Source organism: Acytostelium subglobosum, assembly GCF_000787575.1.
Source record: "Acytostelium subglobosum LB1 DNA, scaffold: scaffold34, whole genome shotgun sequence".
In the NCBI taxonomy this organism is placed as follows: Eukaryota; Evosea; class Eumycetozoa; order Acytosteliales; family Acytosteliaceae; genus Acytostelium; species Acytostelium subglobosum.
The window spans coordinates 323,753-348,366 of record NW_012236499.1 but is presented as its reverse complement, the minus strand read 5'-3'; the positions used below and the strand labels follow the sequence as shown (position 1 = coordinate 348,366).

The 24,614-nt window shown below is 42.0% G+C and overlaps 12 protein-coding genes across 12 annotated transcripts; 4 read left to right on the top strand and 8 right to left on the bottom strand.

Annotated features, from left to right (window-relative positions):
- Positions 1–53: 53 nt before the first annotated feature.
- On the top strand, positions 54–1,510 carry SAMD00019534_117400 (hypothetical protein; the record flags this gene model as incomplete). The annotated part of the gene is made up of 4 exons (XM_012893149.1): positions 54–156; positions 240–496; positions 565–852; positions 917–1,510. The coding sequence occupies 4 exons, from the start codon at positions 54–56 to the stop codon at positions 1,508–1,510; spliced, it is 1,242 nt and encodes a 413-aa protein (XP_012748603.1).
- A 134-nt stretch (positions 1,511–1,644) lies between these two features.
- On the top strand, positions 1,645–2,129 carry SAMD00019534_117390 (hypothetical protein; the record flags this gene model as incomplete). Its single annotated transcript, XM_012893148.1, has 3 exons — positions 1,645–1,868; positions 1,945–2,016; positions 2,096–2,129. The coding sequence occupies 3 exons, from the start codon at positions 1,645–1,647 to the stop codon at positions 2,127–2,129; spliced, it is 330 nt and encodes a 109-aa protein (XP_012748602.1).
- A 113-nt stretch (positions 2,130–2,242) lies between these two features.
- On the bottom strand, positions 2,243–3,568 carry SAMD00019534_117380 (hypothetical protein; the record flags this gene model as incomplete). Its single annotated transcript, XM_012893147.1, has 4 exons — positions 2,243–2,331; positions 2,404–3,055; positions 3,121–3,273; positions 3,338–3,568. 4 exons carry the CDS (start codon positions 3,566–3,568, stop codon positions 2,243–2,245), a joined length of 1,125 nt encoding a protein of 374 aa, XP_012748601.1.
- A 273-nt stretch (positions 3,569–3,841) lies between these two features.
- On the top strand, positions 3,842–6,142 carry SAMD00019534_117370 (hypothetical protein; the record flags this gene model as incomplete). The annotated part of the gene is made up of 6 exons (XM_012893146.1): positions 3,842–4,156; positions 4,222–4,494; positions 4,553–5,045; positions 5,104–5,204; positions 5,272–5,559; positions 5,621–6,142. The coding sequence occupies 6 exons, from the start codon at positions 3,842–3,844 to the stop codon at positions 6,140–6,142; spliced, it is 1,992 nt and encodes a 663-aa protein (XP_012748600.1).
- A 65-nt stretch (positions 6,143–6,207) lies between these two features.
- On the bottom strand, positions 6,208–9,358 carry SAMD00019534_117360 (hypothetical protein; the record flags this gene model as incomplete). The annotated part of the gene is made up of 7 exons (XM_012893145.1): positions 6,208–6,888; positions 6,942–7,019; positions 7,088–7,255; positions 7,318–7,483; positions 7,554–7,652; positions 7,713–9,064; positions 9,137–9,358. The coding sequence occupies 7 exons, from the start codon at positions 9,356–9,358 to the stop codon at positions 6,208–6,210; spliced, it is 2,766 nt and encodes a 921-aa protein (XP_012748599.1).
- Positions 9,359–9,490: 132 nt separating this feature from the next.
- Positions 9,491–11,701, bottom strand: SAMD00019534_117350 (hypothetical protein; the record flags this gene model as incomplete). Its single annotated transcript, XM_012893144.1, has 6 exons — positions 9,491–9,735; positions 9,815–9,968; positions 10,024–10,535; positions 10,602–10,842; positions 10,917–11,587; positions 11,677–11,701. 6 exons carry the CDS (start codon positions 11,699–11,701, stop codon positions 9,491–9,493), a joined length of 1,848 nt encoding a protein of 615 aa, XP_012748598.1.
- Positions 11,702–14,453: 2,752 nt separating this feature from the next.
- Positions 14,454–15,768, bottom strand: SAMD00019534_117340 (hypothetical protein; the record flags this gene model as incomplete). Its single annotated transcript, XM_012893143.1, has 3 exons — positions 14,454–14,771; positions 15,154–15,396; positions 15,466–15,768. Coding segments are annotated over 3 exons (864 nt in total), but the record flags the coding sequence as incomplete, so codon positions are not given.
- Positions 15,769–15,962: 194 nt separating this feature from the next.
- On the bottom strand, positions 15,963–16,226 carry SAMD00019534_117330 (hypothetical protein; the record flags this gene model as incomplete). Its single annotated transcript, XM_012893142.1, has 2 exons — positions 15,963–16,141; positions 16,217–16,226. The coding sequence occupies 2 exons, from the start codon at positions 16,224–16,226 to the stop codon at positions 15,963–15,965; spliced, it is 189 nt and encodes a 62-aa protein (XP_012748596.1).
- Positions 16,227–16,949: 723 nt separating this feature from the next.
- SAMD00019534_117320 (hypothetical protein) lies at positions 16,950–19,173 on the bottom strand (the record flags this gene model as incomplete). Its single annotated transcript, XM_012893141.1, has 5 exons — positions 16,950–17,215; positions 17,298–17,823; positions 17,887–18,266; positions 18,342–18,488; positions 18,543–19,173. The coding sequence occupies 5 exons, from the start codon at positions 19,171–19,173 to the stop codon at positions 16,950–16,952; spliced, it is 1,950 nt and encodes a 649-aa protein (XP_012748595.1).
- A 1,390-nt stretch (positions 19,174–20,563) lies between these two features.
- SAMD00019534_117310 (hypothetical protein) lies at positions 20,564–21,882 on the bottom strand (the record flags this gene model as incomplete). The annotated part of the gene is made up of 2 exons (XM_012893140.1): positions 20,564–21,037; positions 21,127–21,882. The coding sequence occupies 2 exons, from the start codon at positions 21,880–21,882 to the stop codon at positions 20,564–20,566; spliced, it is 1,230 nt and encodes a 409-aa protein (XP_012748594.1).
- Positions 21,883–22,203: 321 nt separating this feature from the next.
- SAMD00019534_117300 (hypothetical protein) lies at positions 22,204–22,973 on the top strand (the record flags this gene model as incomplete). The annotated part of the gene is made up of 4 exons (XM_012893139.1): positions 22,204–22,298; positions 22,370–22,489; positions 22,559–22,769; positions 22,833–22,973. The coding sequence occupies 4 exons, from the start codon at positions 22,204–22,206 to the stop codon at positions 22,971–22,973; spliced, it is 567 nt and encodes a 188-aa protein (XP_012748593.1).
- Positions 22,974–23,197: 224 nt separating this feature from the next.
- SAMD00019534_117290 (hypothetical protein) lies at positions 23,198–24,445 on the bottom strand (the record flags this gene model as incomplete). The annotated part of the gene is made up of 1 exon (XM_012893138.1): positions 23,198–24,445. One exon carries the CDS (start codon positions 24,443–24,445, stop codon positions 23,198–23,200), a length of 1,248 nt encoding a protein of 415 aa, XP_012748592.1.
- Positions 24,446–24,614: the final 169 nt, after the last annotated feature.

Sequence of the window (24,614 nt, the reverse complement as noted above, 5' to 3'; positions counted from 1 at the left end):
TGTCTAACATTTACACTTTATATACATACATATATATAGATCTTTTAATCTAGATGGGAATGAAGGATCCATATACAGGATCACAAGTTGTAGCTGCAGTGACAATACAGAGAGTTGTAAGAGGATGGCTAGTCAGGAGAAGTCATACAGAGTTTTGTAAGCAAATGAACACTGGTTAGCTGGACTTGGCTATCCACCCATTACTTACTGACAGACTCACTATCACAAACATCACACAGTCAGGAAGATCAAGTATCGAAAGTACATCATCAGAGAGATTATCAACTTTGAAAACACATACATCAAGAAACTCAGTCTCCTCATTGAACAGCTCAAGAAACCACTGCTTAAGCATTACTATCGCAAGATAATCACAGTGGACAAGGTCAATCAACTGTTTGCAAACATCGAGGACATTCTACAGTTGCACATTAAGCTAGTGTCAATGTTTGATAAGCCCCCACCTTGTTTGATCGGTTCAATATATATGGAGTTTGTATGTATACATATACTATATGGTCAGACTAGACATTGACTCCCGACACGTAACTCATCGGCAAACAGATTCCACAATTCACAACCTACCTACCATATGTCAAGAACTACAACAACGCATTCAAGATCTACTCTTCACTGGTGGACAATGAAGACTTCTCCTCATTGATCGAATCATTTGGTTACCTGCCAAGCTACCTCATTCTGCCCATTCAACAAACACCTCGATATGTACTACTATTTAGCGATCTGCTCAAGCACACAAACCTCCAGAATCAAGACTACGACAACCTTGTACGGCTTATTGATACAGTCAAGGTCACTGCCTCTAGTATTAATGAGTGTCTAACATCTAATGTATGTTTTTTAGTTTGCTCCTTCTTGTCACTGTCATACTCAAGTACTAATACAACACACACAGGACAACGAGGAAGATACTCATGATCTCCCAAGGAGACCAGCGTCAGCCTCATCAAACAGGAAACCACGTAACAGCATTGCGATACATAAGAAGGCTTTCGATGCTGTCTTGTCGGGCAACATTATAATGGCCGAACAAGACTATGCCAACATCCCAAGCTATCTAAGGCCAACCTTTGCCTCTAATGGATGGTCACGAACAAAGACACCACCACCCGCCAGAAACCAATGGCGTCCAACCAGTCAGGCATCTCCATATCATGATGTACACAAGATGACCAAATCAATACCTCGTCCACCATCACCTCTACCAAAGCCCAATTTCTGTGGAGGAGCAGATACTGGCAGCAGTAGTTCATCACCTAGAACAATGACATCAACATCCACAACAACGACAACAACATCAACAACATCAATATCGACTACACCTATGAAGTTGACAAAGGCAAACAAATCAGTATCCTCCGAGTCACTTATACTGTCATCCAGTAATACTACGCCATCGTCCATGGCAACATCACCAATAATGATTAGCTCACCACCCATCCAAAAGACAATGACCATTGAGGTATCCACTGGAAGAGTGACTGACTGATATAATCTTATAATAATAATAACAAATATATTTATTACAATTATCTATTATCTCTGTTGTTGACACTTTGATGAATGAAATTATTCATTTGACTCTGCGACTATACAATTTCAAACAGATAAACCAAACAGATAATGAGTGGCAAGGGAAAGAAGGGAGGAGACAAGGGCGGAGAGCTCAAACCTTGTGTACAAATCAAGGTCAGACACATTCTATGTGAGAAGCAATCAAAGGCACTGGAGGCCTACAACCTTATCACACAGGAGGGCAAGTCATTCGCTGATGTTGCAATGCAGTTTAGCGAGGACAAGGCGAGACAAGGAGGCAGTTTAGGATGGAAGCAAAGAGGTGATCTTGCGTATGTAGATCCTTTATCTTGTTGGGATGTTGATTGAATAGCTTTGATTAGAGACTAACATTCAAACCTACTAAAGAGGATCATTCTCTGAGAAAGCCTTTAGTATGCCGATAGGAGTCGTATGCGAACCAATCAGGACACAGTTTGGGTAGGTTGCTTTAAAGTCATGTCATCATTCCTCTGATGAAATTCACAACTAACCGCTATACATACATCAACAACAATAGCTATCATGTTATCTTGGTAGAGGATAGGAAGTAGAGGTCAAGGTTATTGTGTAGTGATTAAGCTAGCAGTCTTTATTGTTACTACAGTAATACTTGTCAATTGTACACACCGCTGCTGCTGCGAATATGGCACCAATCTTCTCTCTATTATACACCTATCGGAGATGCAAGAGTGTCATGGTTGTCAACAAAAAGGAACATCCACGTGACGATTCCAGAAATGAACAATAGAGAGACTATTATGGATTGCCATGTCCTACCATTGGTCGGTTGGTCTATATTGTACCTGTGTAGTTGTGTATGATTACTTTTGTTGTTGTCGCCACTGTTGTTGTTATGGTAGATGATATCACCATCCATTGCAATGTCGTTTATCTTAAATGTCGATGGTTGAAGCCTCTTTGTTGTTGTTGTTGTTGTAGCATTCCATCCCTTTGTGTCTGTTGACCATTGATAATTGTTGCCTCTGTCAGCAGCCTGCATTGAAGGCGAATAGGTATAGGGTGTAGTTGATTTCCTGCTGATTGGTGATGTGGAGATAACTGCTGTCTTGATGGCAGTGGTGGTTGCCATCTCTTCATGTTCTGTTGAGTTGGGAGTTAATGGACTAGACAGCAGACTATCGACATGATTGTTGTTGTTAATAGCAGGTGTTGAGTATGTTGATGGTGTTATTGATGTTCGCATGAGTTTGGGAGTGTTGATGACGGTGGTCCTTGTATGATACGAGTCCTGTATGGACAGTGTTTTGCTTTCATAGCTGTTGGATGACGACACCTGTAGTTGTATGGTGGGCATTGATTCAATATTCTCTGGCAGACTCTCAGCCAAGTGTTCCGACAGTTGTATACCGGTGGAATCATTCTCCACTTCCAACTCTATATGTGCTCTGGCCAACTCCTCAATGGTGAACTCCTTCCTCCTCTTCATGCGTCTATTTGCCAATCCATCATCCAGTATCTATTTGGTCGTCCAACAGTGAGTGAGTATGAGATAGATAGTTGATGATGCAATGAACTACTGACCTGTATCAAACAATAAATTGTGTTGACGACTCTGGCAGGGTTCTTGGTCTCAAAGAGATCCAGTGGTTGAAAGATGACAGGAACACGAAGGTGGTGGCATTCCTTTATGAATTGGTTGATGTTCTCTATTCTCTGGTAAAATTGTTGATTGCTCTGAATGATATGTACATGTCAATAATGATAATATTCATCATTGTGTGATGAAAATGATAGATACCTTTGGAGTGAAGATCTTGTTGATTGAGTTTGGATAGTACAGGTTGATCAGTCTGCAGAGTACAGTGCCATCAAACACCAAGTCAATGAGGTCATCAGTGTGCTGTTGCTGGACAGTCAGAGGATGGTCAGAGCGATCGAAGCAATCCTTAATCCACTCTAATGCCTTTGTCTTCTTCTCCAAGTAGAGTCGTGCCTCTTTATCCTTTCTTTGTTGTGTATATGTTAGCATTTGATCAGATAATAACCAATTCAAACAATAACTCATACTTTTGGCGCTTTCAAGGTTTTGTTCCTTTTTTGGTTAAGATTGCAACCCCCATTATTATAAATAAGCTTGTTTATTCGTTTATTATTTTTGTGGATGTTCAACAACACCAACCAATTTATATTATTGAATGTCAATCACACACACATTATCCTCTGCTCTAAATATTATTGTTATAATAGGAACATATATTAATTATATTAAAAGATATATATTTATAATAAGAATATAAACATTATGACAGACAATACAGCAGGAGAATCAATTTTGAACTCCAGTTTTTCTGGATCTCCTTATGCTCAACCAATTGACTTGCCGTCATCCATTGATGAACTGATCGACTACTCTGAGCACGATCAGTCAGAGTACTCGGTGTCGAACAATCTCTGGTACAAGGAGGCCATATTCTACGAAGTCTACGTTCGTGCCTTTAGTGATGTAGAAGGCACTGGTAACGGTGGTATCTCTGGAATCACTTCCAAACTCGATTATCTACATTCGTTAGGTGTCGATTGTATTTGGTTACTTCCAATATATCCTTCACCCTTAAAGGTATATGTTGTAGATTCTATTCTTTGTTACGTTTGTTGTATCACTAACTTATATTGGAATTGTAGGATGATGGATATGATGTCGCAGACTACTGTGATATACATCCAGACTATGGAACACTGAATGACTTTAAGATCCTAGTCAATGCTGTTCACGAGAGGAACATGAAGATCATCGCCGACTTTATTCCAAACCACTGTTCTGAACAACATAAGTGGTTCCAAGCAGCAAGAAAGGACAGAAACTCACCCTACAGAGACTACTTTGTGTGGACCGATGATCCTATTCTCTACAAAGAGGCTAGAATCATCTTTCTCGATGTCGAACCTTCTAATTGGGTATGTTTATCCATTTTTCGCGGAATTAGAAATTACCTTTATTAATGATTACCCAAAGACATATGACGAAGTGGCAGGTCAATACTATTGGCACAGATTCTTTAAAGAACAGCCAGACTTGAACTTTGACAATCCCAAGGTTCAAGAAGAGATGCTCAACATCATGAAGTTTTGGTTGGACATTGGTATTGATGGATTCAGAGTTGATGCAGTTCCCTACCTCTTTGAGCGTGACGGAACATCATGTGAGAACCTCCCAGAGACTCACATCTTCCTCAAGACAATGAGGAAGTTTGTCGATGATAACTACCCAGGAAGAATAATGTTGGCGGAGGCATGTCAAATGCCAAACGAAGTCAGGAAGTACTTTGGTGAAGGTGTTGGTGATGAGTTCCACATGGGATTTCATTTCCCGGTTATGCCTAGGATATTCATGGCAATCAAACGAGGTGAAGGAAGTTGCCTCAAAGAGATCATGGACCAAACTCCAGAGATACCAGCCACCTGTCAATGGGTCACCTTTTTGAGGAACCATGATGAACTCACTTTGGGTAAGTTAATGTTGGCTTTCAATGAATGATTAATGGTAGTTACTAACTTTGACATTAGAAATGGTGACTCTGGATGAGAGAAAGGAGATGTGGTCTTTCTATGCCCCAGAACCAAGAATGAAGATTAACCTTGGTATAAGAAGGAGACTTGCACCGTTGGTAAGTACAATTTCAAGTTATATATGGTAGATACAATCCTAATCAATTGAAACCAATCTATTTCAAGCTTGGTAACGACCAAAGGAAAATTGAGTTGGCCTACTCCCTCTTGTTTACTCTGCCAGGATCACCTATCATCTACTATGGTGATGAGATATGTATGGGAGACAACATCTGGTTGGAAGATCGTCATGGAGTTCGAACACCAATGCAATGGAATGACACTCCACCCAATGGTGGCTTCTCAGAGTCCAAGAACTATTGTTACTCCAAGGTGCTTGACGACCCAATCTATGGATATCAAAGAGTGAACGTCAATGATGCCCAGCGTGATCCAAGTTCACTGTACAACATTGTATGTAATGTACTAATTTGGAATCATTCATTCTACATTGCTCACACTTTCCAACTGTAAGATACGTACAATGATCAATCGTCGTAGGAAACATTTAGCCTTTGGACATGGTACCTTTACATACGTCCAGACAAACAATAGCCACATATTTGCCTTCTTGAGGATATGTGGTATTGACAAGATGCTCTGTGTTCACAATCTCTCTGACCAGCCACAAAAGGCATTTCTCTACCTTCGAGAGGGATTCGTTACCTATGGTAGAAGGCACAGTGTGGCACCTACTTCTGGTGCCAACAAGAGATCCACGCTCCATCCCCCTATTCAAACCGACCGACAGTCTCACTACCTTGTGGACATCTTGACTGATCACCAGTACATGATCGACATGGAGGGCAAGGTAGCAGTGGAATTCGAACCCTACAGCTTCTACTGGTTCTCAATGGGTGAGATTACTACACTCACCGCTGATTTTGGACCAAGATCTAGGGACCTTAGAAGGAAGTCAATCAGTAGCAGCAGCAGCATCAGCAGCGTTGCCACGCCTTATCTCCTTCCAAAGCCATCCAATCTCACTGATATCTAAACAACAATCCAACCAATATATGTGTGTAATAAATCAAAGTACAACCTGTAACTAGTTTTGACGGTCTAATAGTTGTTCTTTGTTATTACAAAGTTGATAGAGTAACCAGCTTTGGTTGGGGAGAAGAAGGTCTTGCCAATGGTGAAGCCCGTCAGCTTATCCTTCATGTGTTGCTTAGCCAATAGCTCTATCGATTGTTTGTCCTCAACTGAAACGTCAATGACCGCCTTCACTTTGCCATTGAACTGGATGACCAATGTCTTTTGTTGTAGACCAAGACAAGTGGGGGATGCAATTGGCCATGCCTGTTTGTTCACCTGATCAATGTCAGACGATCCACATGATTGACCATTGTAACGAGGTCCTTCCATCAACTCTTGCCAAAATGATTGTGATGAGTTTGGTGCAAATGGTGCCAACAAGATGACGAGGGCCCTCAGCGCTTCCAAATACTCTAAACTGTTCCTGTTGTCTGGGTTAACCTTGCCGATAGTGTTTGATAGAGTCATCAGGAATGATATTGCAGTGTTGAAGGTGTATCGTTCAATGGACTCGGTGACTTTGCTGATGGTATAGTGTGTTTCGTAGCGTAGAGAATTCATCTTTGGATTCCATAGCTTTGTATCATCGCCATTTGATAGTTTGAGGTCAATAGACTTGTTCTTATAATCGGTATTATATGTTTGTACCAGTGATTTGACTCTCATCAGCCACTTCTTGCAGCCCTCTATTCCTTCAGTGTCCCACTGGTTTAATGTTAGTGAATGGTAATGAGAGAAAGGGCTGAACATTAACATACCTCCAATGAGTTCTCTGGTGGTGCCTTGAACAAAACGTATAGCTTCAATGTGTCGGATCCATATTTGTTGATCATATCCTGGTGGTTTGTCCCAACTAGTTAATATGGTTTCTGTCATCGATAGAACTCAAACATTATGTACATACATTTGGATCAATGCCATTCAACTTTGATTTGGACATCTTCTCAAGGGTTGTGTTCACTGGGTTTCCAGTGAGTTTGTTGATGATTGGTTTAGTGTCAAAGTCAACATCCTTGGGCCAAAGTGGTTTGCCCGTTATCGAGTCTCTGTATGTTGGTGATTTGACAATTCCCTAAAGATACTATTGGTTAGTGCTTGACCAAACATTCTCATCAAATCATTTACAACACATACTTGGATCAATAGCACCTTGAATGGTTCATCATGGTCCAACATTCCTTGGTCCTTCAGGAACTTGGTGATGAATCGAGAGTAAAGCAAATGGAGGATTGCGTGCTCAATTCCTCCAACATAGACATCAATGGGCATTATCTTGTCAGCAATGGCCTTTTTGAATATCCTGTTGGATCAGAGAGATACTAAGGTTAGCCAACTTGGATAATAGACTATCAAACAGAAAAATGACCTACTCTTGTTTGTTCGTGTTGTCCAAGAATCTCAAATAGTACCATGAAGAGTCCACAAACGTGTCCATTGTGTCAGTCTCTCTATGTGCTGGGCCTCCACACCTGTAATATTAAGAGTTAGTATTATATCTTTCAAACCATCAAACACTGATCATTACATACTTTGGACATTTAGTATTCTTCCAATCCTCCAAACTGTTCAACAGATTTCCTTTACCTGTGAAATCAACATTGATGGGCAATACAACTGGTAGTTGGTCGAGAGGGACTGGAACCTCATCACAAGATGGACAGTGAATGATTGGTATTGGCGTACCCCAGTATCTCTGTCGCGATAGGAGCCAATCTCTGATCCTATATGACTTGGAGGGTACGATGATACCTTCCTTTGTCATCTTGTCAACTGCCTCACCAATGTTAAGTGAGTCGAATGGTCCACTGTTGATTAGCGTTGAATCTGGATTGTCATAGAGATCCGCAACCTCTGTTTGGTCCACTGGCCTTGACAATACATGCTTGATTGGGAGATTCAAAAGCTTTGCCGTCTGATGATCAACTGCATTGTGGCCTGGCACTCCCATTACGACACCTGTTCCATAATCAGGCAACACCTGAGAAGAGACAACCAAATTGACAATGGCTCCGGTTGGTGATGTGATCTTGACCTTGGTGTTGAGGGCGATCAGCTGTGGAGGGGCATCGATGGTGTTTGCTAGTGGTGACTCGAGTAACTGTTTGATCTTTTGAATGGTATCTCTGAGCTTCTGCTTTGTGGCCAGGTTCACATCATTGCCATTGAGAATACTCTCCAACACTGGATGCTTATAGTGAACAGAGACAAAGGTGACACCAAACAATGTCTCTGGACGTGTAGTGAACGCCACCAACTGTGTATCCCCATAGTGGAATGTGACCAATGCTCCAATAGATCTACCTATCCACTCTTTCTGCATTGCCTTGACTTCAGTGGGCCATCCGGGCAACTTCTCTAGATCATCATGAAGACGATCGGCATAGTCTGTGATCCTGAAGTACCACTGCTTCATCTCTCTGCGCTCAACGATTGCATTCGAGCGCCACGATCGTCCTTGAGCATCCACCTGCTCATTGGCCAGTACAGTCTGATCGATTGGATCCCAGTTGACGGCAGAGTGCTTGCGATAGGCCAGTCCAGCCTGGTAAAGACGCAGGAATATCTCCTGGGTCCAACGATAGTAGTCTGGTGAGCATGTTGACAGCTCTCTATCCCAGTCAAACTGTAGGTTCAACTTTTGAAACTGATTGCGCATCTCGTCGATGTTGGAGTTTGTCCAAGCCGATGGCGACACAGCCTTTCCAATGGCAGCGTTCTCTGCAGGCAGTCCAAAAGCGTCCCAGCCCATAGGATGTAGCACCTGATAGCCCTGCATACGCTTGAGTCTAGCCACACAGTCACTCATAGTGTACACTCTAACATGACCCATATGAAGACTACCTGATGGGTATGGAAACTGTGATAGAGAGTAGTACTTCTTCTAGAATATGTTGAGTGATAAGTTATAATTGTCTGTATGAGAGTGATGTAGGAGTTTGATGATGACACCTACATGTTGATTAGAATCTGTCGTTGAGTAATAGAGACAACGTCTGTAGGGCATAGATGGTCGTGTAAACAAACTGGATGATGTTACAACATTCAAACCAACTGTTCTATTACTGATCTTTGTTGTTGTAAGGTGTCCACTGCTGCTGCTGCTGATAGAGTAGGCAGTTGCAGATGATGATGATGATGAGACACCAATAGCTGCCCTTCTCGCAACTCTTAACATCATCATCGTTGATGTTGTTATCGCTACTTCTTATTCGTACAAGAGACGAGTAAGTTCAATGATGACAATGACAACGAATCGTGATCGTTTCGAAATCGTTGTTTGTGTGCGAGGGAATAAATGATGATTTATTTAGAAGGGATGTTCAGAGTATTCTCTCTCCAACTCCAACAACTTAAGTATCTCTTGGGTGTTGGGTCGTTGGGAGCGATCAACATTGACACATCGTTGATACAGGTCCACAATAGGTAGCCACTTGATGTCTGTCAGATGGTCCAGTTTCGGTAGGGCTGGTGCGTGATACGAATGGTAGCCCATGCACTTTGGCAATAGGTTCAATGTCAACAGGTAGTAGATTATCATTCCAAATTGCAAGACTAAAGTAGTTAGAGGGATGTATATGTTAATAATTGGTTGGTTGGTTGGTTGGTTGTGTCTTTGTATCGTTCAACATACTATCGTGTTTGAAATAAGGAGTGTAATCATCCACTCTGTCAATGGCATTGATAATGTCACCTTTGCCTCTCAACAGTATACTATTGTCAAAGTCACCTATCTTACACTGTTTGATCTCTGTGTCATACTCTAATACTACAAATACATTGTTTGGCTATTGTTGATTGGTTAATATCAACAGTGGTATGGGTCGTCAACCAACTACTTACCTTTAGGTCATTATGAATGATATTATTTGAATGTAGGAAATGTAGACCTTGAGCAATGGATAAAAGACATGTGAGCACAGCATCCTTCTCAAAGAAGTATGGCTGTTGAGGAGTCATCTGGAAGCTGCTTGCATAGAAGTGTATGTTGAGGAAGTACTTTTGTAGATTAGGCTTGTCGCCACAGTTGGAACGAGCCACCAGATAGTTCTCCAGTGTGTGTGGCATGTACTCTAGGTAGAGTCGCAGCTCAGACTTGGACTTGGACGCCAATATGTAGTTGAGTATATTCTCAGTGCCCTTGGACTTCTTTTGAATATACTCATAGATACGTATCTCATCCTGTAGATGTATATAGTCGATGCTGTTGCACTCGTGTTCATCAATCGTCTTGACGACACATATCCTTGGATCGCCACCCTTTCCATTTCGCATCGTACATCGTTTGATCTGTGCTCCACTTCCACCTCGTCCAATGATCTCACCATGTTCAAACTGTATCGTCAACTCTTGGTCTGTGTATAGATTGATAGATTGTTAGATATTACGAACTAGATGTGTCAAGTGATATCAGGACATACCGTCGACTGTTCCAAGGTCTATATAACTGTCTGCACTATGATATGGTAATATGAACTCGATATAGATTATCAAGAAGGCTGGTATGATCTCTCCAATTATATAGTACACCAACGTATAAACTATAAACTGATCGGTGCCTGTTGATATTGACAACGAGCTGTTGGATGAGTTTGGACTTAGGAATAATATTATTGCCCTGCATAATATTAACAGGATTAGTGATGCATGTGCAATGTTAATCTATGTTTGTGAGAGAATGTTATTGTCAGTGGATGATATGATAACCTAGGTGTAGACAGGTGGACTCGACTTACTTGTACACCATAGATTTCTCTGAATGTTCTAAATGTCTTGTAGGCGACAAGAGCGTGTGAAAGGAATAGGATGAGGTCGATTGTAATAAAGAAGTAGTCGAGCACAGAGTAGATGACACTCTCGGCATAGGGCATTGAGTCACTAGAGGTAAAGTGGCCAATAGATGTAGAGTCACCAATCTCTCGCTCTGCCAGTCCAAACAATAGGAATGCTGTAAAGTACATGATCAAGTTGCATCCAATCAATAAATTGGTGCCAGATCTCACCATAAACCAATTCCTTTGCTTCTGTCTATTAAGTAGAGTGTAGCCTTCTGAAGGTGAGAACTGTATCCTATTGTTGTTGTTGTCAACATGTTGATTGTTAGGTATTATGTTGTCGAGATGTGACTGAGGAGTAGTATATGATACCAACATTTGTAATGCCAGTAGACCAGCATATGATATATATAAGAGGGCAGGGAAGTTGGCATAGAACTCACCTCCTGTCAACTGTTCGCTCATGCCCCATGCCAGTATCAAAGCTCGACATAGTCCATTGAGGATGTAGAGTGCATAGAAGAACAGTTTGATCGAGTTGAACGATGCTCTATGCTTGACAAGCTCTGTTATACCTGATAGGATTCCTGTTACAAGTACCAACACGTACAAGAGGAACAGTACAAGTGGTACTATTATTATTATAATTATTATTTTGGAAAGATGTTAGCTAAATATGATCAACATCAATGTTACTGCAGGTTTGATGATAATAACCAACCTATATCAGCCAGAGTGTTTTGCATCGTGAATGAAGCTCGCGTTCTTTCTGTCTCTTGTAACAAAGAGTTAAATATAATTATAACATGTAGTAGTGTAGAGGTAATAGTAATAGAACAGATAGATGAGGAACTGCAAAGAGCAATGACCTTTCTCAATAACAGGGGAAACAGTGATCACCTTTCCTTCTCTCTTTCACAGCCCGGTTCAAATAAATGTGATGTGTTTTTCGTGATGATGGGCTGTTTGTTAACACGGAGAGCGAGGAGTAGGTGTCGGTGTGGGAAGTGTTTTTTGGTGTGTTGTTTGCTTGACAACCTGTTCCAAACTTGGGTGGTCGTGTTGCGCAAAGCGCACGTACACTGTTTATTCAAGTTCAAAGTCACTCTTTCCACCCTTCTTTGAGAGTAGTTTGATGTCATTGATAATGATGTCGTGAGATAACGCTTTGCACATGTCATATATAGTGAGACTGGCGACGCTACATCCTGTCAATGCCTCCATCTCCACACCAGTCTTGTGCATCACACTCACAGTACACTCAACCTTGACCTGTGTGCTGGATACAATGCCAATGACAATCTTGCAATTCTCAATGGGCAGTGGATGACAGAATGGTATTAGATTGGATGTGTTCTTCACTGCCATTGTACCTGCCACGATGGCCGTGGTAAACACTGGTCCCTTCTTTGACACCAACTCCTTTGCCTGTTGTATGTCCTCTGATGACGACTGTCCTGTCAGTTGTCTCAAAACACTCTCTGGAAAGATGATGGTAGCACTGGCAGTGGCTGTCCTCTTGGTGATCGTCTTGTTGGAGACATCAACCATTGTTGGCATGTTCCTGGCTGGATCAATATGAGTAAATAGATCTTCAGTTCCCTTCTTGGTGGTCGAGAAGTATCTTGATGACTGCCATTGATGTTGATTGAATGTGACAGCAGCTGCAGTTGTAACAAGACCATTGATCATATTAGTTGATGTCTTGTTGACTGTTGTGGTCCACCATCTTTGTGTGACGATCCTTTGATCATTGTTGGTCAATGTTCTCTTGATATGATTGACCCTGGTGAGCTGGACTGGAGCACGATGTAGCAACATTGAAATAATTGACCAGAGCACCAAACCTTGAATAATAATAATAATAATAAATAAACCAGCAAGGCGAGTTTATTGCCATGAGCATGGTTATTCATCATTATCCTCCTATTAATATCATTGGCCTATTCTGACTCTTGGCAATCTCATACATACCTGCATGAGATGCTTTCTTCTTTAGCACGGCAGAGTTTWATAACCTTGAGCAAGTCCTCATCGGTGGCACCAATGCGCATCAAGTCTCTAAGTGATACCTCTGCATTCCCAAATAAGCAGACCTAAAAGAGAGTAGGTGAAAGAATTTAGAACCTTGGTCATCATGTAATGATGATTGACATCCATATGGATGGTAGTATTTAAACATACCTTTAAATTGCCATCTGCAGTGATTCGTAGTCTATTACAAGAGTTACAAAAGTGCTCACTCATCGAAGTGATGAATCCAACTTTGCCCATGAAGCCAGGTACCTGATATGTCTTTGATGTGTTGTTGGGATGGTCCTCCTCGACCTTGTCTATCGTGCCAAACTTATTCTTGATCAACTGAAGCATCTCCTTGTAAGAGACAAACTTTTGATCACTCCAGCGATTGCCATCGAATGGCATATACTCTATGAATCTAACCTCGATCGGTTTGTTCCTAGTCATCTCTACAAAGTCGCATATCTGATTGATTGATTGGAGCGATGTGTCAGTTGACAAGATCTTGTGACATGACCAAGATGAATGATCATACCTCATAGTCATTGATACCCTTCATGACAACACAGTTGATCTTGACAGGATTTAGATTCAGGGCCAGTGCCTTCTCTATTGACTCCATCACTCGCTCCCAGCCCAGTCGTCGTGTGATGATGGTGAATTTGTTCGTGTCCAACGTGTCCAGACTGATGTTCAAAAGGTTCAATCCAGCTTTATGTAGTCTATCAATCTTCCTATTCAACAATATACCATTGGTTGTCATTGCTATGGTCTTTAATCCCTTCAACTTGCCAATCTCCTCTATTAATGCCTCTACATCCTTTCGAACCTATTATTTCCAAACAGTGTTAGTCACCATCATGATCAGTCTGATTCATTGATTGACAACACTTACTAAAGGTTCACCACCAGTGAATCTTATCTTGTTGACACCAGACTGAACAAACAGTCTAGAGAGACGTACTATCTCATCGTTGCTCAATATCATATGTGATGGCTGAAGGGGCACACCTTCTTCAGGCATGCAATATTGGCATCTGAGGTTGCATCGCTCAGTCAATGATATCCTCAGGTATGTATGATTTCTTCCGAATGTATCTGTCAGTATCCTATCGCTCGGTGTGTTGTTCATTGCTCGTATCTGTGCTAGTAGTGACTCTGGTGATATTGTAGGTGTCGTCGGTGTCTCTGTGCTGGAGCTTGAGGTTGTGGTGGTTGTGGTAGTTGAAGCTGAGGTGCACCTACTATATGAACGAATAAGAGAAGGAGTAGGAGGAGGTCTCCATCTCACAGAAAGTAATGATCTAAACATTTCTGTATCTTTCTTATATATGTATGTATGTTGTGTTATGAAGATTGAATGAAGGGTCAGACAAGGTGTCCTCATGACAACTTGGGTTTTGGAACGGGAGTCACCCCCACATCTACACCTTCTTTGGAATCAGGTTCGTCTGGCACTAACCTAAGTTTGGTTTATTTGGATCGGATGTTTACAGGCTCAACAAGTCCTGATCCCTTCAGGGCATCGTAGAAGAAGAAGTTGTTTAGAACCTCATTGTCTCGACAAATGACCTTGACTATCTCTTGACCAACGATTCCTCCAACAATGGCACACACAGGTGCAATCTCAGTGTGCAAGTGGCTCATTGCACTCGTGACAATGTCTGCATTCTTGTTGACTGGCGTGATATTGTATCTCTTGTTGTTATCCTCCAGCATCTTAAGCAGCTCCTTGATGTCACTCTCTGACGTTGCCACTGGAAGTCTGTTGTGTGACTGTTGGAATTGATAGAGTACTAAAGAGAGGTCTGGATGTCAGTAGAAAACATCATTGGAGTTTAGGTTTGATTGTGACACATACAAGCCAAAGCAAAGTAGAGAGTCGACACTCTGTTTGGTAATTGATTCCATTGCATTGATAGTGAATCATTGAGACTTGCGAATGATGCCACTTGTTCAACTACCTCTTCTCTTTCTTCAGTTTCACCTGCAGTTGTACTATGTTGTCCATTGCTGCTGCTGCTGCTGTTGTTGCCATTGTTGTTTCCATTGTTCGTGGCTATTGGTACCTTGACCTTCTTCCTATTATTTTGGTAGTAATATAGAGGCTCTATCAGTGAATGATCTCCAACATCCTATAATGTATCATAATAACATACTTGATTGAATATTGGAATTTCTGACCGAGATCAGAGAAGAAGTAAGCTTGCATTCCAAATGAATGAGTGAGAATGAAGGGAATGTTGTTCATCCTACATAGAACATTGAGACGTAGCTGTAGTGCAGAGTCCAATGTATCAACGCAGACCAATGTAAAGCCTTTAACATATTCGTTATCGATGGCATCCAGTGACAATGTATCAGCTCTAACATGAATGAGAGGATTGAGTTCTGCAATACCTGCTAATGATGCCTCTGCTCTCTGTTGTAATGGGTATCGTGTGTGAGTATGTATGTAGGTAGGTCTGAGCGAACAATCAACAACACTTACAGTTTGACCAACGCACTGTGATGTGATGAACAGACCAATGTCATGTTGGGTAACGATGTGATGATCAATGATGTTGATCTGACCAACACCTGCCAAAGCGATGTTCTTTACTAGTTCAGAGTTCAAGCCGCCCAAGCCAACCACCAGTACTCTTGAGCGACGCAGTCTGTTCTGGGCATCCACACCCCATACTCTAATGCCTCGATCATATAATGCAGCTTCATAGTCTGTCAATGCATTCGAGTCATCATCCACAATGCTTGCTTGTGATTGTTGGTGTTGTGCTGTTGTTGTCATTGTATGATTGTCAGTAACGGTAGAATGACGATTCAATTTTGAAGTTTGTGATGATCAATAGGGAGGGACCGATCATGAACCTTTCCACTTTGAATTTATTAGGTAGGTTGGAATGTATGATGTAATTGCTTAGGTGATTGAGATAGTATTGTTACGAGGAGAATCAGGTAGGATGGACTTGAATGTGATCAATAGTGTTCTTAGATGTGAATGCTGAGGTTGGTGATCACAATGAGGTTGAGAACATTCAGATAGGGAATGCAAATGTCCAAGAGAGCAGTTTCATTGGCAGACTGACCAACTCCCGTGGCACCATTCATTTGGATGGTTTGGTTATTCTTGGTGACCTGGCTTCCGACGTTCAACTTGGCAAGAGACTCTGTAATCACAGATTGATTGATATTATTAGTGACCATGTATACCCACTGTGAAAATGATCAATGGTGGTACTTACTGTACAACATTTTAGATTGATTAGGATTGATTGGTAGTAATATTACGTTGATAATTGAATAAATGTAATTGATAATGATGAACAAAAGAATGATTAATCAGTCCTTATATAGTGAATGAATTGTAGGCGATAGGATCAAATTGTATCATCATATTAATATGGTAAACAAGTTGATAGAATTGGCAAATACCCATTAACTTCTGAATATGATATTCGGCAAAGCAAAGAGTGTCACCAATTATTAATGTTCCATACCCCGATATCCACATCCAGAGTAATCTAGTCTACAACCAGTAATGTTACAAAAGGATTTCCCTGTAAGACATGTCGTTTGAGATCCGAAACAGCGAGTGACTGTCAGTCATTTGTGTTGAGTAGTGGGGGTGGTACTATGATGATACTGAGTATCGACGTCATGTCATATGACATGTGGGAGTATTCCCCATTATCCACTCATCAAGTGGTTTGTGAGAATGAGTGTGTTTGTGTATGTGTGTGTGTGTGTGTGCGATCACAATAATAGTATATGCAATACTTTTCGTTGCAAGACGGTTACTTCGATTGGAAATCATTGATGATCAGGTGACTACCAGAGTGTATAATCACTTTGGTGATTTTGATTGAAACATGGAGAGTTATTGTGTGATCTAGTATCTCAATATCTTTACCGGCAATAATAATAAGAACCCCTGTTATTTTAAATATTACTATTTATTATTGATCGCTACTAGTACTACTTCAAAAGGAATGAAGGAAAGTATTGTTTGGCAGTCTCCACAACCCAGTGAACAATGGAACTGGTTGAATAATATGGGTGTAGAAGCCTAAAGAACAAATTGACTGTGTAACGAGATACCTTGCCCTCAGGGAACAATGTGTCCAATGTTTGACGTGATGCCACCCTTACACCTCTTGGTAGGTGCAATGGTGAGCCTGGCTTTGAAAATGAATACAAACATGACTGTAGTTTGATCTTGGATACAGCATTCAAGTTCCAGTCTGATGATTGTTGATTGTGAGTTGTTAGTGGAAGAAGTTTGAGTGATACAACACATCCATCAATGTGTTCAAAACTACATACCTTTAAATAATGTACAACACTCTATATACTTGATTAAAACATCCTCAGTCTTAATCAAACAGAGTTGTCTGAGTATACCTCTTACAAAGATATCATCGATTGATAATTGATTTTGGTCGTCACCTTTGCTACTGCTGCTACTGCTGCTGATGTTGTTGCCACTGCCATCGTGAGCAATGTCGAATCTGTTTGCAATGTTCTTTTTGTACTGTACGTCCATCTGTTGTCTAAAGGCATCCAAGTCACTCTTGTCGACGTTATCCTCGTAATGGAAATAGAACACTGTGATAATGTGATAGAAATCGATCCAGAGTCGTCTGTTCCTAATCATCAGACCTTGGTCATTGCTGTCTGTTGTCTCATTCAATCCAATCCAAATGCTGTTGTCCAATAGCTTCTGCTTCAATGTGAAGTAGATGTCCTTGAACTTTTGAGTGTTAAAGTCCAAGTCATGCCAGAACAGTTTGTTGGTTGACTTTATGAATACATTGACTTGAGGTATCAATGATAGTCTATACTCCATCAGCTGTAGTATATTGTTGATTAGTATATCACGTCGTTGCTCCAAAATGTTACTACTACAACATACCCATAGATAGAACAATGATGAAAATGTTAGGATGCACCAATGGTTGTTCCAAAGACAGTGTAGCAATGGTCTGAACCTCTCCACTTCGCCTGGAACATTGTAAAAGTATTGACTGATGAGTTGATAATAGTACTTGACTGGTTTGTCCTTGTCGTCAAGGATTGGATAAGAGTGTGTCAGGTGATCAATGTTGTGCATCTGTGCCAGCTTGACATCATTGATTGGTGAGTTGGAGAATTCATTCACAAGTGACATTTGAGGCAGTGGTGATCCAGGCATGTTTGACGGATGATGATCAGCATCTGATAGATGAAGTGGTGAGAATGGGAGTTCCTTCTGATTACTTCCAGTCTTTCCAGATGATCTGTTCTGTAGGTACTCTATTCAAATCAGATTGTTAGTATCTGTGTGTGTGTATCAGACTTGACATATATGGATGTAGCGATGATGATTACCTAGTACAGAGTCATCCAACTCAGCTGTGACATTCCTAAACAACTCTTTGAGTATCTGATTCTTCTGGGATGACAGCAGATCCTCTGAGGCCGCTGACTTTAAGGTATAGTACACTTTGTTTACAATCTTCTTGATGAATGCATGTCCTAAAGTGTGGGATGTTAGTATCTCTCTCTTGATCTAGATCAATGATCACTTACTCTTTGTATAGAGTTGTTTGTCTGGAGAGTAGGTTGGTGGTACATTCTCTAGAGACTTTTGTCGCTCCAATATCTTTGTGGTGTACAACTGATGGGACTCCCTATTCTCCAAGTTGAATGGGTTTCGCTCTGTCTGTACAGGGCTGACAATGACCTCCTCTGTTTCATTGCTGAGCATATTTGATTGGTTCTTTGACAAGTCATCCTTGTGCTGATTGTCATCGCCTGTAGTAGTGGTGGTTGTTGATGTTGTGGATTCTCCCTTTCCAGAAGGAGTTGTCACTGTTATTGATGGTCTATCATGATCATCATCTTCTTCATCAGCGACATCAGGTTGTGTGGTGGCACCAGATGTTGTTGTAGTAGTTGAATTGGTGGATGAAGTGACAGGAACAGTTAGATCACCTGATGGCAACACTTGAAGTTGATCAGAGCTCTTGACAATGGGCAGTGTTGGTGTAGTCTGCATCAAATCAACAGAGTTCTCGTCTACATCGACATCAGTGAATATATAATCATGACTGTTGTTGTTGTTACGATGTTTGTTTCCTTTACTACTACTACTACTATGCTCTGAATGTTGTTTACTATTCTTCTTTTTCATTGATGATGTTGCTGAACTGCTGCTCATAATAATAAGTTATATTGTTTGTATATTTATACTCTGTTACAAAGAAATTGAGGAATTAAAGGTGTAGGCAGATTGTTCAATTTACACTGGGATGTTGTTGTTGTTGTTGTTGTGGAGCATTGCAATGACACCTCTCTTTCTTTCTGTTGTATGTATGTGTATGTACGTGTGTGTGTAGTGGTTGTTTGTGTGTATGTGTAATAAGGGGAAATTTGCTTCTAGTTCGAACTTTCCCCCCACAATTTCAATTCAAGAAACAAGATTCTATTTATGTAAATTAATTTAAATTAAATAATCTCATCAATTCTCCCGAAAATGAATCTGTGTTCGGCACCTGTATCGGGACAATGTTGAAAAATAAAGGGGACCACTACAACGTGTATGAGTTGAAGATCAACAATGAATACTCTTTTATACCTGTACTAAAATACAATTCATAATCTCTTTTCTTACTGATTCAATCGATGTTGTCTGATTGTTGCTTTCGACAAAACAGCCTCCGCGGTGCCCTCCTCAAACCAGCGACTGATAAAAGAACGAGCAGCCAACCACTTAAGGTTGTCAGGATATGTCAGGCTGATACTTTTCTGAAAACGCTAACCATTGGCCAGCGACACTGTGTGTGTGGCAGCTCTGGTCAAAGTTGCTTCTGAAGTTATCACCTGTGATGACCATGATGATGTTGTTGTGCAGTCCACTCAACTGTCTAGTGCAGTCAACTTGTTCACAGCTCAACCAGATCGTCCCACTATCTGGCTCCCTGGAAGCAGTAGCAACAGCAACAACGATAACCGCAGTAGCAACGGCAACCAGAGTGGCAACAGAGGTGTCAATAGCAGCGGCGGCTGTCACAGGAAGAATGACATTATCATAGCGGTTGCAATATATTGGAGGGCTCACAGGACCCGGAACAAATGCCTACTCACATCAAGGAGCATCATTACATGAGTGGTCGATACTACCAGCTTGCGACCCAAAGAGCTTGGATTTGTTCTGGAAGATAGCCAAACGCATTTATTTGGCCACCAATGAAGCGCTTCATGGCCATCTTTGAAGTGGCCAAAGTGCTCAAGCAAATACCTAGAATTGGACAAGGTTTTAAGGGAAGGCAGGGCTTGAGCCGCGATTACCGAGACTATCCACGTCGCAGCTGTACCAACAACGACAACCATGTACCGTCATTATCGAATGCACACCCGCCACAACAACGAATAAATAAAGATTAAACATTTATATCACATCGATACATCGCCGAGCTATATAACACATACAATGGTTATTTTAATGAGACTTGTATTCCAGAGGGCAAGCCCATTCCGAGTTTTCTATGTCACATCATTGAGCCGGAGCTTTAAATAGTTGCAGTTGGAGGTCCACTCTCCTAAACAAGTCAACTAGTGTCTACAAGAAGAAGACTGCTTGGCAGATCGAGATTTTCGCACTCGTCATGATATTCAATGATGCGACATACACAACGCAGTTTAGCTTGATGGCTTTGGATGAATTGCATCATCGTCTCATCTCTTTCAATCCGATCCAAGAGGGCGCCAAGACAGTGGATTCCTTCGGTCCTGTTTGCATAGAGAAAACAGACAATGTCGATATGTCCAGCGGCCGCTGCACCTTCCATTGCCGAAGTATTGCATGCCTCTGTTGTCATGTTCTCATGGAGATACTGGACAACCCTTAAATGTCCGTTGCAAGCGGCTAGGTTGATTGGATAGTTGCCGCCCTCTGTGCGATTTAAATGCAGGAAAGTGACAATATCAAAGTCTCCATTGGCTGCGGCCGAGTTTAGTGCAGCTCTTGTACACCCTTCGCTGCGATTGGTGTGAAGAAAGACCACGATCTCCATGTGTCCATTCTTGGCGGCATTGTCCATTGCTTTAGTCGTGCAGCCCTCACTCCGATTGTAATGAAGAAAGCGGACCACGTCAAGATGTCCTGCCATACAAGCAGAGTCCATGGCCCCGACGCTGCAGCCCTCGGTTCGGTGTGTGTGTGCAGGAATCTGACAATCTCCAGGTGTCCAGACGTGGCAGCCTTGGTCATGGCCTGAGAAGTGCACCCCTCCTCTCGGTTGCTATGCAGATACTCCACGACCTTGAGCCGACCATTCGCAGCGGCCTTGTCCATAGCATTGGTGGTGCATCCCTCCGTCCGATTCTTGTGAAGGAAATCTACGACCTCCAAGTGTCCATTGCCAGCAGCAGAGTCCATTGCTGATGATGATACGTTGTCAGAGCGGCACTCGTGCAGGAAGCGGACGATGTCAAGATGTCCTAGATAGGCGGCATATCCAAAAGGCGACCTCCACTCATAGACAAGTTTGTTGAGCCTCTCGTCCTGGCCAGTGTGGAGGAGCCTTACCAACGACAAATGACCATAGGCTATGGCGGCAGACACGGATTGGGCCGAGATCTTCTTCAGACGGTCTTTGGCATGATTACGATCATTCACACCGACATCGTTGTTGCTGGCGACCAGATGAATGCGTTCTACCATCTGAATGAAGAGCTCGATGTATCCGTGATGAAGGAGTGTTCCAATGCTGTATTGGAGTTGGCTCCATTTCAGAATGTTGCCTGTGAAAGTGATGTGAACATGTGGCAGTTGGTCTACCTCGTGTTGCAAAATCTGGTGAACATGTGTGAATATCAATCTTTGAAGATATAAGTTGTTGATGATTGCTCTGAACGAGGTATCCATATAAACTTAAGTTTAAATCATTTGTGTATCTACAAACAAATAAATCTGTTATCAAAAGTCTAATAGTTTTTGAGATTGATCAAAAGATAACAAGTGCCAGTTCAATATCAAATTGGGAATAGTCTCCGGAACCCAATAGTATCGATCTCCTGGTAACCACTTTCACACACAACTGTTCGTTGAACTTGTAAACCACCCTTTCGTTGTTGATGTTTATGTGTATTAATACTTGACAAGCATGAATAAGTCCAAACAACAATAATCATAATTGATAGAAATAGAGATATATATATATTTACAGGTTAAAATATAAACAAGAGAATGAAGATAGTAGCGTTGGTATTGTCAAGAAGAGGAGGCAACATCATTGATCAAGCGACAGATCTGAGTCATTTTGGTTTCTTTGAGCGTTCAACGTATGTTGTAGTTGTAGGTAGGTAGAAGACTACTATCGTTACGAATATTGACATCATCATCATCGTAATAGGGCCAAAGAGGTGCTACTGGCATCAAGCAAGATATTCGTAGACAAGTTCAAAGTCAACTCAAAGTGTGCTGTTCCCCATGAAGGTTATATAGCGTTTGTAGATGTTAGAGAAGACTTTGGGTATGTTGTTGTTGTTGTTGTTATCTTCATCATCGATGTGTGACACACTTATTGACAAGTCCAATGTAGAGGTGTAGTATTCACAGATCAGGAGTATCCTGAAAGAATTGCAGCAAGATGTCTATCAGAGATGATGAATGAATATATGAGAATGACCAAAGGAATTATTGGTGCTGCATTCCCTCAGATTGGTCCAATGTTGACAAAGTATGCCAATCCTGAAGGTCATGATAAGATCGCCTCTGTACAGAATCAAATCAATGATATCACTATTATTATGGTATGTTCTAGCAGTTATCAAGTTCGTTGTTTCCATCACATTATACTGACTCAACAGATTTAGCACAAGAATATAGATGCTGCTCTGCAGAACACAGCCAAGATGGAGGATCTGCTGGATCAATCAAATGAACTGTCGGCAAAGAGTAAACTATTCCTGAAACAAGCAAAGAAGGCAAACAGAAGGTGTTGCTCGATACAATAATATTAAAATTAATAATATAATATTTATAACCATCCATTGATTGTTTCCAGAAGATAAGATAGACAATAGAGTCTTTCTATTTGATTTAGTAGTACAAACTTATATAAATATATATTTTATTAACCCTGCTGGATGGCCCTTGGAAGGCTGATAGGCAGGCTGGTGGGCTGGTTGGTTGACTGGGGCTGGTCAATCAGTTAGTCACATTATCGCTGCTGAATCGTTTAGGCGGTGGCGACTGGCTCTGGGGTGGAATCGACGGCAAAAGAGATTGGCTCCTCCTCAACGACAGCTGGCTCCTCAACAACGGCTGGCTCCTCGACGGCTACTGGCTCTGGGGTGGCCTCAACAACTGGCTCGGGCTCAGCAACGACGACTGGCTCTGGCTCAGGGACAACCACTGGCTCTGGTTCAGCGACAACAACTGGCTCTGGCTCTGCAACGACAACTGGCTCTGGCTCAGCGACAACGACTGGAGCTGGAGCTGGAGTTGGGGCTGGAGTGGGGGCTGGAGCAGCCTTCTTCACAACAACTGGCTCCTCAAGAGAGATTGGCTCCAATGGCTTCTTCTCTGGAGCTGGTGGGTTGTTGATTGGTACGAATACATTTCCCTTTGCTGTTCTGATAACGAATGGCTTGGAGGTGGTTGATGGCTTGGTGAAGTCGCGGAAGGCTTGGAAGTTGACAATCTTTGGTGAAGAGGTGGCTGGTGATGCAGAGCTGCTGACTGGTGTCTTTGGTGTGGTGGTGGTGGATGGTCTGTCTGGTGAGACTCCAGAGGTTGTGGTTGGTCTGGCGAATGACTTTGGTGGTTGCGAGGTTGTGGCCACTGGCTTTGGTGCTGGTGTCGATGAAACAACTGGCTTTGGTGCTGGGGTTGAGGCAACAACTGGCTTTGGTGCTGGAGTGGAAGCGACCACTGGCTTTGGTGCTGGGGTTGAAGCGACAACTGGCTTTGGTGCTGGAGTCGAGGCAACAACTGGCTTTGGTTGCTCTACTGGCTTTGGAGTCTCGACCACGACGACTGGCTTGACTGGCTCCTCAACCTCGCGAACTGGAGCTGGTGTGTGACGAACGACTGGCACCTCGACTGGTGCGCTGGCGTTGACTGGGGGTGGTGGTGGAGTGACCACTGTGACGGTGGGAGTTCCCTTCTTCATGTCGTGCTGGTGCTGTGGCTTCAACTGACCGAAACCCTCGCTGTAGTTGCCCTTGGTGAAGAACAGCTTCTTGAAACATGGCTTGCAGTAGGACTTTGATTGCATGGAGGCATAGTTTCCGAGCTTCAAGACATTGTTGCACACTGTGCATCTGAAACAGGCCTTGTGGAACACACGCTCATCTGATGCCAAACGCTCAGTGGCAAACACTGTCTTGGTGCACACTGCACACTTCTCTGATGATCCAAACGACTTGAATTTTGGAGTTGAGTTGTTTGTGTTGGTGGAGTTGGAGGTTGTTGCCATGACCATTGTTGGATAGTTTGTTTGTTAGTTAGTTAGATATATCGGTTTATAAATATAATGGGAAGGTAGGTAGGATGTGGATATCGGTCGAATTATTAGATCGTTGGGAATATTGTGGAGATGAGATATGACAAGTCAGACGGACGAAGAATCAATAACAGCAACAATGAATTGA